Below are 17,072 nucleotides of genomic sequence, written 5' to 3' on the forward strand. Positions count from 1 at the left end.
CCTCTCCCGGTAATTTTCATGACAAATTAAACCTATATAGGCTGGTTCTCTCTAGATTTAAAAAGTCTAACAATCCTTTCTGTAGCAATCAACCGGTGCAGGCGGCTTTGCCTTCACAAAACAGATGTGTTACTTGAGCGTACTTTCATATAATTTCCTTTTGGGATTAATTGCTAGCGGCTTTGAAAATGATCCATTCCATCCTTTAGAAATTGTTGCCTGTGATTCGGACGGTGTGTGTTTTAAAACAATCATGATGTTTTAAAGCAGGGGTCCCCCCCCCAACTCCCGGGCCGTGGCCCATTCAGAACCGCCCACCTCTTGCCGTACATGCACACATGTACACACTGTCAGCCCTGAAGCCGCTTTGGGACCATCCTCAGGGCTGCCACAGCGAGGCCAGTCGGAGCTGTGGGAACGTGAGGGCGGGGAGATAGAGATAGAAACTTGGGGTTTTGATTTGGGTGGGGAAAACTCCTCGTCCTTCAGAGTCGGGTTTTCACCAGCTGTGCCAATATGACATTCCTAATAAATTTATACTTTGAGGAAACTTTAGGCCTCAGAGTTTTGATTGTTTTGGGTTTGTTACTTGGAACCCTGACACACAGCTCCACTTGTGCGAGCGGCGGGAAAACATATGCGCGCGCTAAGCTCCATTTCTGTGGGCAGCAGAGGTGGGATTCAGCCGGTTCGGACCAGTTTGGGCGAATTGGATGTTAATTTTAATCTGGTTCGCCGGACAGGTAGTTGCAAGGACTGGTGATCCCGTCCTCCCCACCCCGCCCCTCCCAGGAGTCTCCACACAGCCCGTTTTGGATGCAAGGTAAGTGCAGGGCCTGCGTGGAGGCTCTGGGAGGGTGAAAAATGGGCCTACCGGAAGTACCAGAAGTCCAGAAATGTGCCTGTTTCTGGCCTCCGGAGGGCCTGCGGAGCCCGGGGGAGCCCTTTTTCGCCCTCGAGGAAAGCCTCCAGAGCCTGGGGAGGGTGAACCCCCTCCCCCGCCGTGGTGCAGGAAGCTGACTAGGCCACACCCCCTGCCTGCACTGTGCAACCACTGACGCGTCACTCATGTGGAGCCATCTTGTCTCAACACCCCCCCACACTGCTGGTCCGTAAAGCTGAAATGTTGGGGACTGCTATTTTAAAGCATAAACTTTGGTTTTTATGCATCTGGCAGAGAGAAACCACAGATCCGGTTTGGTGCGGTGTGTAAGGCACAAGTCCTGAAAATGAGTTCTGGCATGAAGCCAGGCATGAAGCCAGCTGGGGTTTATTTGAGCCAGTCACTTTCTCTCAGCCCTTAGAAAGAAGGCGAGGGCCAACCACTTCTCAAATGACATAGGTGGAGCTCTTGTTTTATCTCCCACAGTGGCGGGGTCTCTTGCATTAAGCAAAATGTAGGTGAATAATGCTGGAGGCAACCATGGGAAAGCTTCTGCAGCCGTTTCTCCAGGGAAGGAAGAGATAAGAAGGAACTTTGGCCCCATTTCACAGGCTGGGATAAGCCACTCTCAAAGAGGCATTCACTCGCTTTTTTTAAAATCCTGCCCGCAACTCCAGATTGGGCTGCCAAAACCGGATGGAAAAAGCATCAAATGTGAATGCGGCTTTGTAAAATCTCCACCCCACTCCAAAAGGACTATATGTATGTATGTATGTATGTATGTATGTATGTATGTATGTATGTATGTATATATATATATATATATATATATATATATATATATATGTATGTATGTATGTATGTATGTATGTATGTATATGTATATGTATATGTATATGTATATGTATATGTATATGTATATGTATATGTATATATTTTCTCAGGTTTTTGCGGGTGTTTGTATGTAGGTTTTTGGTTATTTGGGTCTTCTCCCACGTAAAATTGGAAGTGTCTTGGCGACGTTTCGACGAAATCTCATTCGTCATCTTCAGGCTGGTGTTCTCGGCTTCGTGCTTTGCTCCTGGAAGCACGAAGCCGAGAACACCAGCCTGAAGATGACGAATGAGACTTCGTCGAAACATCGCCAAGACACTTCCAATTTTACGTGGGAGAAGACCCAAATAACCAAAGACATATATATGTGTGTGTGTGTGTGTGTAGTTAATATTTCGGGTTTCTTCCCGTGTAATTGTGGATATATCCCTAAATATGCATATGTATATATGACACGGTGGCTCAGTGGCTAAGACACTGAGCTTGTCGATCGAAAGGTCGGCAGTTCAGGGGTTTGAATCCCTAGTGCTGCATAACAGGGTGAGCTCCCGTTACTTGTCCCAGCTTCTGCTTCTGTTTCCATCTTGCAAATCCAAGGCCTCCCATTTATATTTTTTTCCCAAGAGGCATACAATAGAGCAATGTTTCTCAATCTTAGCCACTTTAAGAGGTGTGGACTTCCATGCGTCTTAAAGCAGCCAAAGTTGAGAAACAGTGCAACAGGGGATTTCTTGGGACAGTAATATCCTGCTCGTTGCATGAAGGAAATCAAATCTGTGTTTCCTTGGACATACAGAATATGTAAATATTTGCCCCTATAATTCTTTTTTTTAAATTGGACTTTAGACTTGGCCAGATTTTGTGGAAATCAAACACAAGGTGTTTACCCACTTGCTGGTCAAAATAATTTCCCTCGCCCGCAATTGTTTTTTTTTTTTTTAATAACAAACTTTATTCGTATTTAAAAAAGACATTTAAAACAATTATAAGAAAAACTGAACAAGTTTCTCTTAATCAAACACACACATTACATATACATATACGATACATATATAATGCTCAACTTCATCTATTAACTACTTTCTAATGTTATATATACATATATACATACGCACAGTGACTTATTTCCTTCTATATCTCTCTGACAGTGCAGTTGTTTATTTACATTGATTTCTCCTAACTTTCATCTTTAAGCATTCCCTCTTTCTGACTTATCCACTGGTACCAGCTATTCCATATTTTAAAGTATTTTGAATCTTCCTTATCCTGTAATTTTAGGGTTAATTTATCCATCTCTGCGCATACATAGATTTTCTGTATTACTTCCTGATCAGTTGGCAAACGGACTATTTTCCAGAGTTGTGCCAACGCTAATCTTGCCGCTGTTATAATATGGAGTATTAGGTATTTTATGTCCTTTCTAATATTCTTATTGATCATGCCGAGTAAAAAGACTTCAGGTGTTAATTCAATTTCGTAATTTGTTATCTCTAAAATCCATGTTTTTATTTTGTTCGCCCGCAATTGTTAACCGAAGCAAAGACACACAATGATGCAGGGGTGTGTAACTGGAAACACTGGTCTCTACCATGCGCTCAGCTGACCAACATGTATTAGATTACTGTGTTACAAGAGTTGTGAAAAAGAGGTTAGGATTATGGCGGTTGACTTTTTCCTAAAAGCATTTGGCATGATGTGATTAACCTTGATTGGGTAATTTGTAACCCTTCCTTCCTTCCTTCCTTCCTTCCTTCCTTCCTTCCTTCCTTCCTTCCTTCCTTCCTTCCTTCCTTCCTTCCTTCCTTCCTTCCTTCCTTCTTACCCACTGTTGTGGTCTGCCAGCTGCCTGCGGAGCTGGCAGAGGAGTCGGACAGCAATGAGACTGAGGAAGAACATGGGCCAGTCCTGGAGGCTGGGGAAGGCCCGGATGAGGGTTCTGCATTAGAGGCAGAGATGGGGCCAGGGCCATCGGGGCGTGATGCATGGACTTCAGAGCCTCCAGAGGCTGACAATAGAGAGGCAGAGGAACAGGAGGAGCCTGTTCCTAGTGCACGTATGAGAAGAGCTGCCAGAAGGCAGGAGCAGCTAAAGCAGAGAGGATGACTCGGGAGTAGGGCCAAGAGATGATTGGAAAGCTTATGGTAGGCTTAAAAGACCAGCAACGGCTCTTAGCGTCTTTGCCGGAAAACAACCGTTGAGAGATTTGCTTTGTGTTTGGATGTATTTCTTTCTTGTCAGCGTCTTCTGTTCCTGAACTGTTGCCAAGAAAAGCCTTTGGCAATTTGCCTAATTATCCCAAGGTCAGAGATAAACTGAAGAATGGCGTTTTGAGAACTTTGCTTTTATTTAATTTGGAATACGCTGAGAATGAGTTAATTCTCAGCTGTTTTAATAAATTCTGTTTGTTTTTTTGGAACTGTTTTGTATTTAATACTAACTATGTGGGCCTGGGTCACAACACCCACCCACCACTCTCCTTCCCTCACTCCCTCTGAAAAGATTTGCTATGGACGGTGTCTGCCCAACACACTTCACTGGTTACCCATATATGGATTCACACAATACATTGAGTCAGGAATTAGTTCCCCTAACATTCTTGTGAGAAAGCCTAAAATGAATGTTAACAAGAAACATAAATGGGGCTGCTAGGATAGGGGTGCAGAATGGACGGCTTGCTGCCACCGGCATTCCATCTGCCCTTCTTGGAGGGTGCAAACCCATGACATATACTGTATAAAAAGTGGGACTCTGATCATGCCACTGGAGCTACCTTCTTGCCTTTGATGTCTCTTGCTATGCCTCACATCCCTGGGCCGTGGGTGAGCCTGTCTTGAGTTTATATTGGGTGAAAATGCTTGGGTAAATTTTTCTCCATGAATTTTTGGGCTATGGGTAAAAGATATTAAGGGTACAAATGGAGATAGGACATATCCATCTGGACCGTCCACTTTTTTCCCCGAACAAAATGAAATTTTTTAGTTCATCTTTCGACCTGTTGGATTGTCCATCCGCCCCATCCAGCCTGAGGCCCAATCCTCATGCATTCTCAATGAAGCTCCATTGGGTATAGGAAATTCCTTCTTCCTTTTTCAAGGAAGAGAAAGAATTAAATGTGTACCTACAAACAATGTACCTCCTGCCTTTTGGCAAGGAATACGCCTGTTTATTGTACAGGACAATGAGGGTCATGCAAAGGTGCCAGCTTTGTGGTTATGAAAAAGAATTTTGTGGCTTTTCTAAAGCAACGTAGTTGAGCAGGAAGCTAAATTCTGCTGTGACATCTTTGTGTATCTGGGGTGAAATGCTCCTGGTTCAGACCGGATCACCTGATCCAGTAGTGATGGAGGTGGGTGGTTTGGAGAACCGGTAGCAAAAATCCCTGCCCCCCCCCATGCCCAGCTGAGCCCCGCGATCATCAGAGGCTTTTTTTCTTTTAAATGCCTCTACGATCCAAGTTGAGTTGCCTGATTGACAGAGGCTTTTTTAAAAAGCCTCTGCCAATCAGGCAACTCAGGTTGGATCGTCAGAGGCATTTAAAAGAAAAAAAGCCTCTGATGATCAGGCAACTCAGCTTTTAATCGTCAGAGGCATTTATGCCTCTGACGATCCAAGCTGAGTTGCCTGATCATCAAGCTGAGTTTAACGATCCAAGCTGACATCCAAGCTGACGATCCAAGACGATGGCTGACAATCCAAGCTGAGTTGCCTGATGGGCAGAGGCATTTAAAAGAAAAAAAGCCTCTGACGATCAGGCGACTCAGCTGGGATCGTCAGAGCCTTTTGAAAGTATTTTTTTACAACCTCTTCGCCAAAGAGGTTGTAGAAAAAATGGTTTTAAAAGTTAAAAAAAAAATGGCCACGGCCACCCAGTCACATCCCAACCCACCAAGCCACGCCCACAGAACCGGTAGTAACAAATTTTAGATTTCACCACTGATCTGGGTCATTCGTTGAACGGCTCTTAATTTTTGACCAGTGTTTAACATTTGGCAACTTTTTAAGACATTGTAATCTTCAACTTCCAGAATTCCCCAGCCAGCATCACACCTTAAGAGTTGCTAAGGTTGAGAAACACTGGTATATTATACCATAGATTAGCTAACAAGCATGCTAGCTGAGGAGTTTTGGGAGCTGAAGTCCAGGAGTCTTAAATTTGCCAAGTTTGGGAAACATTGTATTAGATAAATGAGAATAATACTTCATTAAAATGTATGCCTTTCCAGATCCTGAGGTTCTGAGAAGAAGCAATTGCATATATTAATTAATTTGACTTTGAGACAAGGTTTAATACAGAAATGTCCAACTTTAAGACTTATGGACATGGCTGGGGAATTTTGGGAGTGGAAGTCCACAGGTGTTAAAATTGGATAACCCTGGCTTAATACTTTTGTACACCTGTATTTTCTTCAGCTTCATAACCAATACATGGAAACTGATGCTTGCACAACAGATTGTACTGTTCTTATTGCTAAGAGACTAATTAAACATTGGAAAGATATATTTATGTCCCCTTCAGGATGAAAGATAATAATATTATTAGGGCTTTTGAAACAGTTGCTTGTTGATTAAGCATGGCCTCAGTGAAATGAAGAAAGTGCTTTTCTTCATTTGAAATAATTGAAGGCTTTCAAGAAATGTTCAGAAATAGTCATTTGTCCAGAATGATATAGGTAGTCCTCATTTAATGACCACAAATGGACCGGCAACTCAATCTTAAGTAAAACAGGTGCTAAATGAAAACACAACTGTGTTTAGGATTGTATTTCAGCTTTCCTTTGCTTTATAAACCTATGAAGATGTGAGGTCCAGTCATAAAGTTACTTTTTTTTTATTACTGTCGTAACTCTGAACAGTTGCTAAATGAGGCAGTCACTAAATGAGGATAACCTATATGAGGAGTCCTGCTCTGGGCAGGGGATTGAACGAAGAACTCCGAGGTCCCTCTCAACTACCGACTCTATGAAATTGTTACACAAAACGTTATATAGATATTATAAGTTATGATAAGCCATATACAGTATCTAGGCTTCTCCTATATGTACACATTTACATAAAAGGGAGGAAAAGAACAATAATTATATACTGTGTGTGATGTATTTGTGTAATTTTTTTGGTAGTTTTGCTCCTTTTTTAATTTTTTTCTATTAGTTTTTCCGTGGTTCTGTTTTGTTCTATAAATAAAGGCAAATAAATATATGAATACAATCCCCCAATCTCTTCCCTTTTATAATCAGGGAAACGAGAATCCTATTTTTAAGAAGAGAAAGGAGTATTAAGCATGCTTTGAAAGTTTTTTTTTTTAGAAAAATTTAAAAAGTGAGATTTTTTTTAAAAAATCAATACACATTTGTGCTGTTTTTTCATGCTGTTTATTCATTACATTCAGTAAAAGGAGATAATTATCAGGACCACATTCCCAAGTTGCAAGACGGTGAGGGGGGAAAATCTTCTGAGGGGATTCTTCAGAGGCCTTTATCACCAGGGCCTCCCTAGGTGCTGTTGGCTTTCACGGCTGGGCTGCACCCAATTTTCTTGAGATGAAAAGTGAGTCCTGCAGTGTAAATGTCGGTATCCAAGGGCAGGGCACATGCTGAGGCAGAGCTGCAGCCTCTGGAAGCAAACTTCATAGGAACACCTCCTGGGGGCCAAAAATTCAGTCGGTTAAGGTCTCCTTGTGACATCCGAAAGGAGAAAGCTGCCAGGTTGCCTGTTCGTATCCTACCTCTGCTATCCACTCCAAATGGTTTGGTTGCAGGAATTAGGTAGGTCTAGTTTGATGAAAAGAAGGACTAGGGGGGTGACATGATAGCAGTCTTCCAATATCTAAGGCAGGGGTCTCCAACCTTGGCAAGTGTACGACGTGTGGACTTCAACTCCCAGAATTCCTCAGCCAGCATGCGCTGGCTGAGGAATTCTGGGAGTTGAAGTCCACACGTCGTACAGTTGCCAAGGTTGGAGAGACCCCTGATCTAAGGGGCTGCCACAAAGAAGAGAGAGTCAACCTATTCTCCGAAGCACCTGAAGACAGGACAAGAAGCAACGGATGGAAACTAATCAAGGAGAGAATCAATCTAGAACTAAAGAGGAATTTGTTGACAGTGAAAACAATCCGTGGGATGATTTGCCTCCAGAAGTTGTAGATGCTCCAACACTGGAGGTTTTTAAGAAGACACTGGACAGGCACTTGTCTGAAATGGTATAGGGCCATGATGACGAACCTAATGGCACGTGTGCCACAGGTGGCACGCGGAACCATATCTGTGGGCATGCAAGCATTGCCCTAGCTCAGCTCCAACGCACAGGTGCGTGCCGGCCAGCTGATTTTCGGGCCTTCCGGGCCCACTGGAAGTTGGGAAACGAGCCGTTTCCAGCTTCTGGAGGGCCTCCGGGAGAGTGGGGGCTGTTTTCACCCTCCCCAGGCTCCAGGAAAGCCTCTGGAGCCTGGGGAGAGTGAAAAATGGGCCTACCAGGCCCACCGGTAACCTTTTTGCCGTCACGTGCCAAAAGCTGGGGGGAGTGTGGGGGGGGTCATGTGCACATGCATGGTGTGTGTGTGGGGGGGCACTGAATTATGGGTATGGGCGCGCGCGCAATCCCCCCGCATTCCCCCCACTTTTGGCACGCGATGGCAAAAAGGTTAGCCATCACTGGTATAGGGTTTTGCTGCTTGAGCAGGGGGTTGGACTGAAGGTCTCTTCCAACTCTGTTATTCATGTTCTGAAGAACAGTCTCTCAGCTGTTTTGTGGAACCTACAGGGATAGTATCTTACATACTGGCCATAAATCTGCCTTTTGACTGGGTTCACACAAGACACTTTTTGACTTTTACATGTGTGACCTGCTCTTTGTCAATTTGCAAAGCATCCCTGGCCTACTCTCGAGTTGCCCTAGGCCAGTGGGGAAGGGAAACCATCAAAATGGCATAGCAGTCAAAGGCAGATGCACATTCCACGCTTATCTCTCTCAAGGCTGTATCCCAGGGTTACCTACAGCAGCCGAGGGGAGTGACCTCTACAACCCGCAAAATTGCTCCATTGGCGAATGTGTTTAATGACACACCCTGGGGGAGGGGGGGGAAACAGGGTCATAATTGGAGCGTAAATTATATAGAGTCAGAGCTGGCTTCACTTGGGAACGTGCTGACATGAAGCTCCTAATAAATAACTGGGTTTATTTTGAAGCTTGGCTTGAGAATCATGATTTAATTAGGGCATCCATCAGAATCCTGACAGTGTTGACCCCACAACATGAGAATGCAAATGCAAATAAAACTTACCAGCAATCAAGGTTCCAGATGAGGTTATACAATGATTGTCTTCTCCTACGCAGTTCAGAGACTCAATTTCTTCACACTGATCCGAGCCAAGGTCAAAGCAAGCTGGGCAGGTCAGTCCATTGAGGGTGGTATTCTCAGGGGGCACTACAAAGATTATGCCATATTGAAGCCTTAGTTCAGCAGCCCTTAATGATATACCACTATATATAAATAAAGCATTCGCAGGCATGGATTTATTGCGCTGGATGTCAACCCTGAAGCTGACCTGACCGAGGCCAGGTGTTCCAACAACCCTTGATTTGAAAAAATGAGAAGAGGCAGGAGAAAACCTAACAAAGAAGCCTTAACATAACTATCTAGGAAGTTGCCAGGAACCTAACGGACCCTGGGAAGTAGATAAGAAAAGGTATTTCTCCTTGTTTGCTTTTCGCATAAGAAGAATTTACTGAAAATCCCCCAAAGAGGTCATAGAAAGGCTCTCTGGAGGACGATGGTGCAGAGAGAAGTAGGAGAAGGAACACCAGAAAGAGGTGATAACAGACAGTGTTTCTCAACCTCGGCAGCTTAAAGATGTGTGGATTTCAATTCCCAGAATTCCCCAGCTAGCATCAGTGGTGGGTTGCCCCCAGTTTGAACCGGTTCTATAGAACCGATAGTAAAACTGGTGGGAGGCTCCGCCCACTGACCCTGATGTCATCAGAAGCGATCTGTGCATGCGCAGAAGCAAAGTGCATGCGCGAGCGAAGCGAGTGAGCGAGCTCACACGATCCCGTTGCGAACCAGTAGTAAAGGTAAGTAGAACCCACCCCTGGCTAGCATGTATGGACTTCAACTCCTAGAATTTTTCACACATTGGCAAAAAAAATCAGAACATAAAATACAAGCTGGATGGACGCGACTTTGTAAATGACCCTCACTCTATCAAGGACCTTGGAGTACTCATCTCTAATGATCTAAGTGACAGAGCCCACTGTAATAACATTGCCAAAAAGGCATTAAGAGTTGTTAACCTAATCTTGCGTAGCTACTTCTCTGGTACTATTGTACTGCTAACTAGAGCATACAAAAGCATTTGCTAGCCCAATTCTCAAATACAGCTCATCTGTCTGGAACCTGCACTGCATATCGGACATTAATACAATTGAAAGAGTCCAGAGATATTTCATAAGAAGAGTCCTCCATTCCTCTACCCGCAATAAAATACCTTATGCCACCAGACTTGACATTTTGGGCTTAGATAACTTAGAACTATATCGCCTTCGGTCTGATTTAAGCGTAGTACATAAAATTATCTGCTACAATGTCCTACCTGTCAATGACTACTTCAGCTTCAACTGCAATAATACATGAGCACACAACAGATACAAACTTAAGGTAAACCGCTCCAAACTCGATTGCAGAAAATACGACTTCAGCAACAGAGTGGTCAGTACCTGGAATGCTCTACCTGACTCTGTGGTTTCTTCCCCAAACCCCCAAAACTTTAACCTTAGACTGTCTACTGTTGACCTCACCCCATTCCTAAGAGGTCTGTAAGGGGCGTGCATAAGCTCACCAACATGCCTACCGTCCCTGTCCTAATGTCCCCTTTTATTCGTATCCATTTCATGTATTCATAATCATGTTTATTCTTATATCTAATACATGCTTGACAAATAAATAAATAAAAAATAAATAAAATAAATTTCCCGGCCAGCATGCCTATGAATTCTGGGAGTTGAAGTCCACAGTTCTTCAAGTTGTCAAGGTGGAGAAACACTGAGATGAGCCACTCAGTTAGGTAAGATCAAGGAAATATGAACAATACAGGTTTCAGTAGGCAGTGTTGGAGGAGAGCCGAATTAATCTAGGGCAGCAAAAGAACTCATATCTTTTGTTAAAAATGCAGAAGTTCTCCCAGACATTTTCCACTAAATATCCTGATTGTTATTCTAGAGAAAATACAGAATCTTGGAAATTGCAAGTGGAATTTCTCAGCTTCCTTTATAGTGAATTCATCAAGAGGGAGGTCCTTTGAAATGCATAAAAAAAAAATGCTTCTCCATGTGTTTCTTGCTGTTCATCAGCAAAACTGATGTTCAGTTTGAAAAGGGGACATTCCCTTGGAGAGGGAATCTAAATCTTGGATCTTCCCTCTTCATTTTAAGAAAACTATGGCTGGCAGGTTAGGAAATTTGAGGAAGGAAGTTTGAATTTTGTCCTGTGGAGTTCCTGGTTTCCTTCATACTCTTTCCTATGAATTGTAGCATGAAATGGTTTTATTTTTTTATGTCCATGGCTTGTTTTAATCAGAGGTGGGCTGCTGGGAGTTCGCAGGGGTTCGGGAGAACCTCTAGCTAAGATTCTGTGCAGTTCGGAGAACCCTCAAATCCCACTCCTGGCTGGCCTTGCCCCACCCCGCCCACCCCGCCCCTCCCAGGAGTCCCCAAACGGCCCATTTTGGATGCAAAAGTAGGGAAACAATAATAAAGATAGAATATAAGATACTGATATACTTTTACTAAGCTTGTTATTCTGTAATCATTAGGTTCCTGTAACATATATATTGTGCTTTTGTATTTGTATCACATATTTTATTCCTTTCTATTTGTATCTCCTGTTACAAACATATTGTTATTAGGCCTCTGAAATGTATCTGGTATTTGTCAAACGTATGTCCCTGCCATTTGACCTGAACTCATATCAATCTCTTTCTGTGCCATCTAAAAACATGGTACATACAGCCATCAACAAAGGGATAATTTACACCTCAGCCCTAATTTATGTTTGATCTGGATAAGATCCTGTCTTCAAGAGCCAGGGGCTAAATGGCCAATTAAGTAAACAAAGAAATGCTTAAGATAAGACTAATTGGAAGTTTAGATTCCTTCGCAGGGCAACAAAGAATACACAAACATAAATTAGAGGGCCAGAGTTGGGGATTTAACTGGTGTTTTAAAGGTATAAAAAGAGGTTACATCTTCTCTGAAGGTGTGAGCCCTCCCATATACATATCTCTTTGTATGTGTTTGGAATGGTTTTACCCAGCCTTTTGTCTTTGATCAAAGGTTAAATGTTGATTCTTATTCAAGCCTCCGTTTAAGTCTTTCTTTTTGGTTCACTGAGGGCTTAAGCGTACAGCCGGACCTTACACAAGTAAGTGCAGGGCGCATGCAGAGGCTTGGGGAGGGCAAAAAATGGATCTACTGGAAGTTCGGAAAGGCTGGAAACAGGCCAATTTCTGGCCTCCAGAGGGCCTCTGGAGCCTGGGGAGGCTGTTTTCATCCTCCCAGAAGCTTAAGGATAGCCTCCGGAGCCCAGAGAGGGCAAAAAAGCCCCCCCCCACTACCGTGGTACAGGAGGCCAACTAGGCCATAACCACCATGGCCACGCCCACCCAGCAACCAGTCAGAGAACCCCTTGCTAAAATTTTTGAAGCCCACCCCTGGTTTTAATCTGATGTTTACAGAGACAGGGCTGGTGTGCCACTACGAGCCAGCTTTGACTGGAAAGATTTATAAACCATGTAAAATTAATTTTTTAAAAGGCTTAAATTTTGAGCAGAGTTGGGCCTGCTGACTGCTCCAACTGGATATGCCGAATTAGGTAGAAAAAAAGAATACATGGAAACAAGCAACCCCAGTGAAAATTTGGAGGAGTAAGGAACTCCTCCAAAGTTCCTGAGTAACTTCAGGAACTTTGGTCGGGGAGAAGACAAACGGTTCCTTACTATCTAACTTTTTTTTGTTGCACAGGTCTCCTTGGCAACAGCTGGAGGTGCTCCGGAAATGGATCTCAGAGTTGATGGTGACACTGATCGGTCCAGGCTGGCAGTTGCTGCGAGCAGAGCAGACTTTGACAGTCTCGGTGATTTTCTCAGACCCTGGTGAAGAAGAAGTAGATAAGAGAGGTTTGGTTAAATTTGGTAACACCTTGCTGAAAATTTGTTTGGTTAAATAAATGAAAGTACTGAAAGGATCGGAGCATGTACAGCATGCTTTTGATTCCCTGCAGAGCTGAGCTCCAGAATGCACTACCTGCAAAAATAAAGCTTCCAGGCCAGGGATGAAATGATCTCAGTTCGGACTGGATTACCCAATCCGTTAGTGATGGCAGCGGGTGATTCGGAGAACCGGTAGCAAAACCCACTGTGCCCCTCCCATGCCCAGCTGAGCCGCGTGATCATCAGAGGCGGTTTTTTTTCACTTTTAAAAGCATTTTTTTCTACAACCTCTTCGGTCGAAAAAAATGCTTTTAAAAGTTAAAAAAAAGCCTCTGATGATCGTGCGGCTCAGCTGGGATCGTCAGAGGCTTTTAAAAGCATTTTTTTTTTACAACCTCTTCAGCCGAGTGCAAGACTATCCGTTAGGGTACGGGAAGAAAATAATAGCATACCTATTGTTAATTTATTTATTCCATCCTTTTTTAAAAAATTCTATTTTGGGAAATATTTACATATTTGACTGAAATAACTTCCCATCTCAGTCAGTCAATCAATCGGTTGATTTTTATTTGGTCATTAGACCAGCAGATCTGCCCATCTCAAGTTAATTGCTCTGAGTGGCTAACAATATTATATATTGATAATATATAATCTCCTGACCCCCCCCCCCCTGCAAAGTTTGATGATAGAACCAGGTATCAAAGACTTTATGGAAGGCCAAACAACCCCTTCAATGGGGCCAACTGGATCTTCAAAGGGTATCATAGGGTCCAAAGGGTGGGCGGCATGTTTTATAATGGTTAAACAGTTTATTATTTTCTCTAATGTCCATACTATACCAGTAAGTAGACATGTATCAATAAATCAACATATTGGGAAGACCTCCAACATTTTAGTGATAAGGTTGCCCAGTTGAAAGTAGTTTAGTAACCATAGTTTGTTCTACGTGCTCTTCTGGGAACTTAGATCTCTTAACTCCCTCTGCTGGTTCAAAGCAAGTCTATCTATTACTCACACAAGGAATTTATTCCTACAAAGGTAAGGCAGGTATCTTCAGTCTCTCCACAGGTGCGGCTCAAGCCAGTGCAGTCTTTGCCTGGATCTTGACAGGTCTCACAGATCAAGCAGGAACCTGGAGAAAACAACACAGATGAGATGTGGCTTATTCGATAAGCTACGATGGAGAAACTAGGCTTCACTGAATACATCTCATGGTGCAGAGTAGCATTTCTTAAACTTCGTGTTCTTCCCAGTTTTAAAAATTATGAAGACACCCCCCCCCAAGGAGCTTTTGTTTTGCATGGGTTGCCTTTATTGATATTTACCATATGAAAATTGATGCATTTTCAGAATATTTATTGAAGCATATAAAAGCAGCAATATTTAAACCCATGAGATTTTAAATAAATAATATTTTTTCATGAAAAAAAAACCAATATTTTTAAACAAAAGAGAGAGAGAGAGAGAGAAGAAAAGAGTGACATTGTTTTAAACTTTTGTCAATATCTTCCCTATTTAAGTTTGATTTTGGAGACCCCCGAGATGAGTTTGAGGGGCCCTCAGGGTTCATCGGACCACACTTTAAGAAACACCAGTGTGGAGAAACCGTAGGTCAGAATTTCATCAGAATGAGAAGATGTAGGAAATCCAACTAGAGTTCCTGGCCTTCATCAAATGAGGTTGTCTGTCTTTGGTAGACCCTCTTGAGTCCACACTCAGAATAACAGAGTTGGAAGGGACCTTGGAGATCTTCTAGTCCAACCCCTGCTCAAGCAGGAGACTCTATACCACTCTAGACAAGTGTCCAGTCTCCTTTTAAAAGCCTCCAGTGATGGAGCACCCACTTCTGAAGGCAAGCCATTCCATGAGTTAATTGTTCTTACTGTCAGGAAATTTCTCCTCAGTTCTAGGTTGCACCTCTCCTTGATTAGTTTCCATCCATTGTTTCTTGTCTTGCCTTCTGGTGCTTTGGAAAATAGGTTGACCCCCTCTTCTAACCCATGGCCTCTAGAGCAAGGTAAAAATGTTCAAGGATACAAGCACATCTCCGAGAATGGATGCATCCACCTTGCCTTTAACTCTAGCTGTAAGACTGCAGTGTCCATAACTAGCTCAAAGCAAACTTACCTTGAGTTATGAGTGTGGCCAGAAGGAAGCTGAGGCTGGACAAAGATGCCATGTTGGTGAATCCCATAATCTGCAGATCCGTAGATTCTGAGGTGGAAGCATCCTGAGCGGGGGAATATATATCGGACCAGTTACATAAGGGTGAGGGAGTGAGTAAACACGATTGGCTTGAGAGGCACTTAAAACCTGCGCAGCCCCACTTGGTTCTCTTCACAGCTGATTTCCTTGTCTGCTGATGGCCTCAAGAGGCCCCTTTGTGTGCCAGGTGTCTTTGCCAAAAGGAGCACAACCAACTTCATTTTCTAAAATGTCTCTTGTGCTTGGCAAGGGAGGGAGCTAAGGTGTTGTGTTTCAATTCATGGAATATAAAAAGAAAGCCAGAGCAAGGAGGAATGCTTCCTTATCTAAAATCTAAAAGCCACTTCACATTTTGTCCAGAACAAATGACCCCATTTGCATTGGGACCAAGTCCCGGTCATATAAATTTTCACTGTAGCTTGGCAGTGGGAAGGAGGGGGGGACAGCCACCTGGATGCCAAGATTGCAATCATACAGAACAACCTCTTCAGATTGCCTTTATTTCCAAGAGTAACAAAATGTGTGTTTGTGTATATGTATAAGGGGGTGGAGGTTCATTGAGAATCTGGGGGCAAACAGGCTTCTTAGCAGCAGTTCCAGGTGCTGAGAACCTTCCTTGAAGGGTTTAGTTTTCAAGATTTTGGCCACTCTTTTGCATCCTGATGACTGGATAATTCTAGGGTTATGGCTATGGTTATTCCCAGTTGGAAATGGCCAGAATAACCGCAGTATGATCGTCACTTTTTGCACCGGGTGTAGAGTTGCAGTCTACAAAGGACTTCTGGGTATATAAAACTTTACTGTGCTGTTAATCAAGCCTGAAATGGCTCAACAGCTAACATAGCGATTCGAACAAACTCAGTTCTCCTTAGAGAGAAATGGTAGCTAAAGAAATTCCAAGAGTATGTGAATCCGAAGAGAAGTAACACTGACTTCTGAAAAAAGATGTGTGTTTCTGGACCAGTTTTGGAGAGGAAATAATATTACTACCTGTAGCCACACCAGGCAATTAAATAGGATGCTCCTCTCAGATTTGAGCACTAATGAAAGATTGCGAAGCCCCAAAGGTCTCAGCATTAACTAAAATTCAGAAACATTATGAACCCTATATTAGGACATTTTGAGATCACAGCATCCGTTTTATCTTTATCTTTATCTTTATTCAAATTTCTATACCGCCCTTCTCCTTTCGGACTCAGGGCGGTGAACAGCCAAAAAATAAAACATTTTGTATACAAAAGTTAAAATAAATTTAAAATAATTAAATAAATTTGGCCCATTAATTTAAAACATTCCAATTAAAAGCCATATCAAAATTATTAAAACCAATCATAAAATCAGGACAGCCCGGCTAACTGAAAAAAATAGGTTTTGAGAGCCCGACGAAAAGTCTGGAGGTCTGGGATCACTCATATCTCTGGGGGTAAATTGTTCCAGAGGGTGGGTGCTACCACAGAGAAGGCTCTCCCCCTGGGGGTCGCCAGCCGACATTGCCTGGCCGACGGCACCCTGAGGAGGCCCTCTCTGTGGGAGCGAACTGGCCGGTGGGAGGCAATTGGTGGCAGAAGGCGGTCCCGTAGATAGTTTTAAGTTATAAATTATGATATATTGGGTGAACTGGTTCACCCAATATATTAAACCCAAATAAAACAAACCACGTTATGGATTGTTATGCTGTAACCATTTTAAAGGCAGTTTTGGGTACATCAAGAATGTAAAAATTTAGAACTTCCAAGCTATGACCTGGATTCTTCTAGGGCAGTGTTTCTCAACCTTGAAAGCTTGAAGATGGGTGGTCTTCAACTCCCAGAATCCCCCAGCCAGTCCACCTATCTTCAAGCTACCAAGGTTGAGAAACACTGTTCTAGGGGGTACTGCCCCACAACTCTGGCTAAATCTATCTAGTCTGGATACTTGGAATGGGAAGGAAGAGTCAGGTTTTAAAACACTGA

At 43.1% G+C, this 17,072-nt stretch overlaps 1 protein-coding gene across 1 annotated transcript; it reads right to left on the reverse strand.

Moving 5' to 3' along the window:
• Positions 1 to 7,138: 7,138 nt before the first annotated feature.
• Positions 7,139 to 15,109, reverse strand: LOC139321360 (phospholipase A2 inhibitor and Ly6/PLAUR domain-containing protein-like). Its single transcript, XM_070950032.1, has 5 exons — positions 15,043 to 15,109; positions 13,931 to 14,047; positions 12,703 to 12,855; positions 8,994 to 9,137; positions 7,139 to 7,355 (listed from the first exon to the last, which is right to left on the reverse strand). Exons 1-5 carry the CDS (start codon positions 15,107 to 15,109, stop codon positions 7,207 to 7,209), a joined length of 630 nt encoding a protein of 209 aa, XP_070806133.1. The 3' UTR covers positions 7,139 to 7,206.
• Between the last annotated feature and the right edge of the window lie 1,963 nt (positions 15,110 to 17,072).

This window comes from Pituophis catenifer, unplaced genomic scaffold (assembly GCF_029215685.1).
Source record: "Pituophis catenifer annectens isolate HBS135680 unplaced genomic scaffold, rPitCat1.0.hap2 SCAF_9, whole genome shotgun sequence".
In the NCBI taxonomy this organism is placed as follows: Eukaryota; Metazoa; Chordata; class Lepidosauria; order Squamata; family Colubridae; genus Pituophis; species Pituophis catenifer.

Bases quoted from the DNA above. Each gene is read 5' to 3' on its own strand.
- LOC139321360 (XM_070950032.1), bottom strand. From the start codon at position 15,109: ATGGGATTCACCAACATGGCATCTTTGTCCAGCCTCAGCTTCCTTCTG. The intron at 12,856-13,930 runs GTGAGTAATAGA...CTTCTTCACCAG, and splicing joins TGTAGGAATAAATTCCTTGT to GGTCTGAGAAAATCACCGAG. The intron at 9,138-12,702 runs GTAAGGAACCGT...TAATCTTTGTAG, and splicing joins CAACAAAAAAAAGTTAGATA to TGCCCCCTGAGAATACCACC.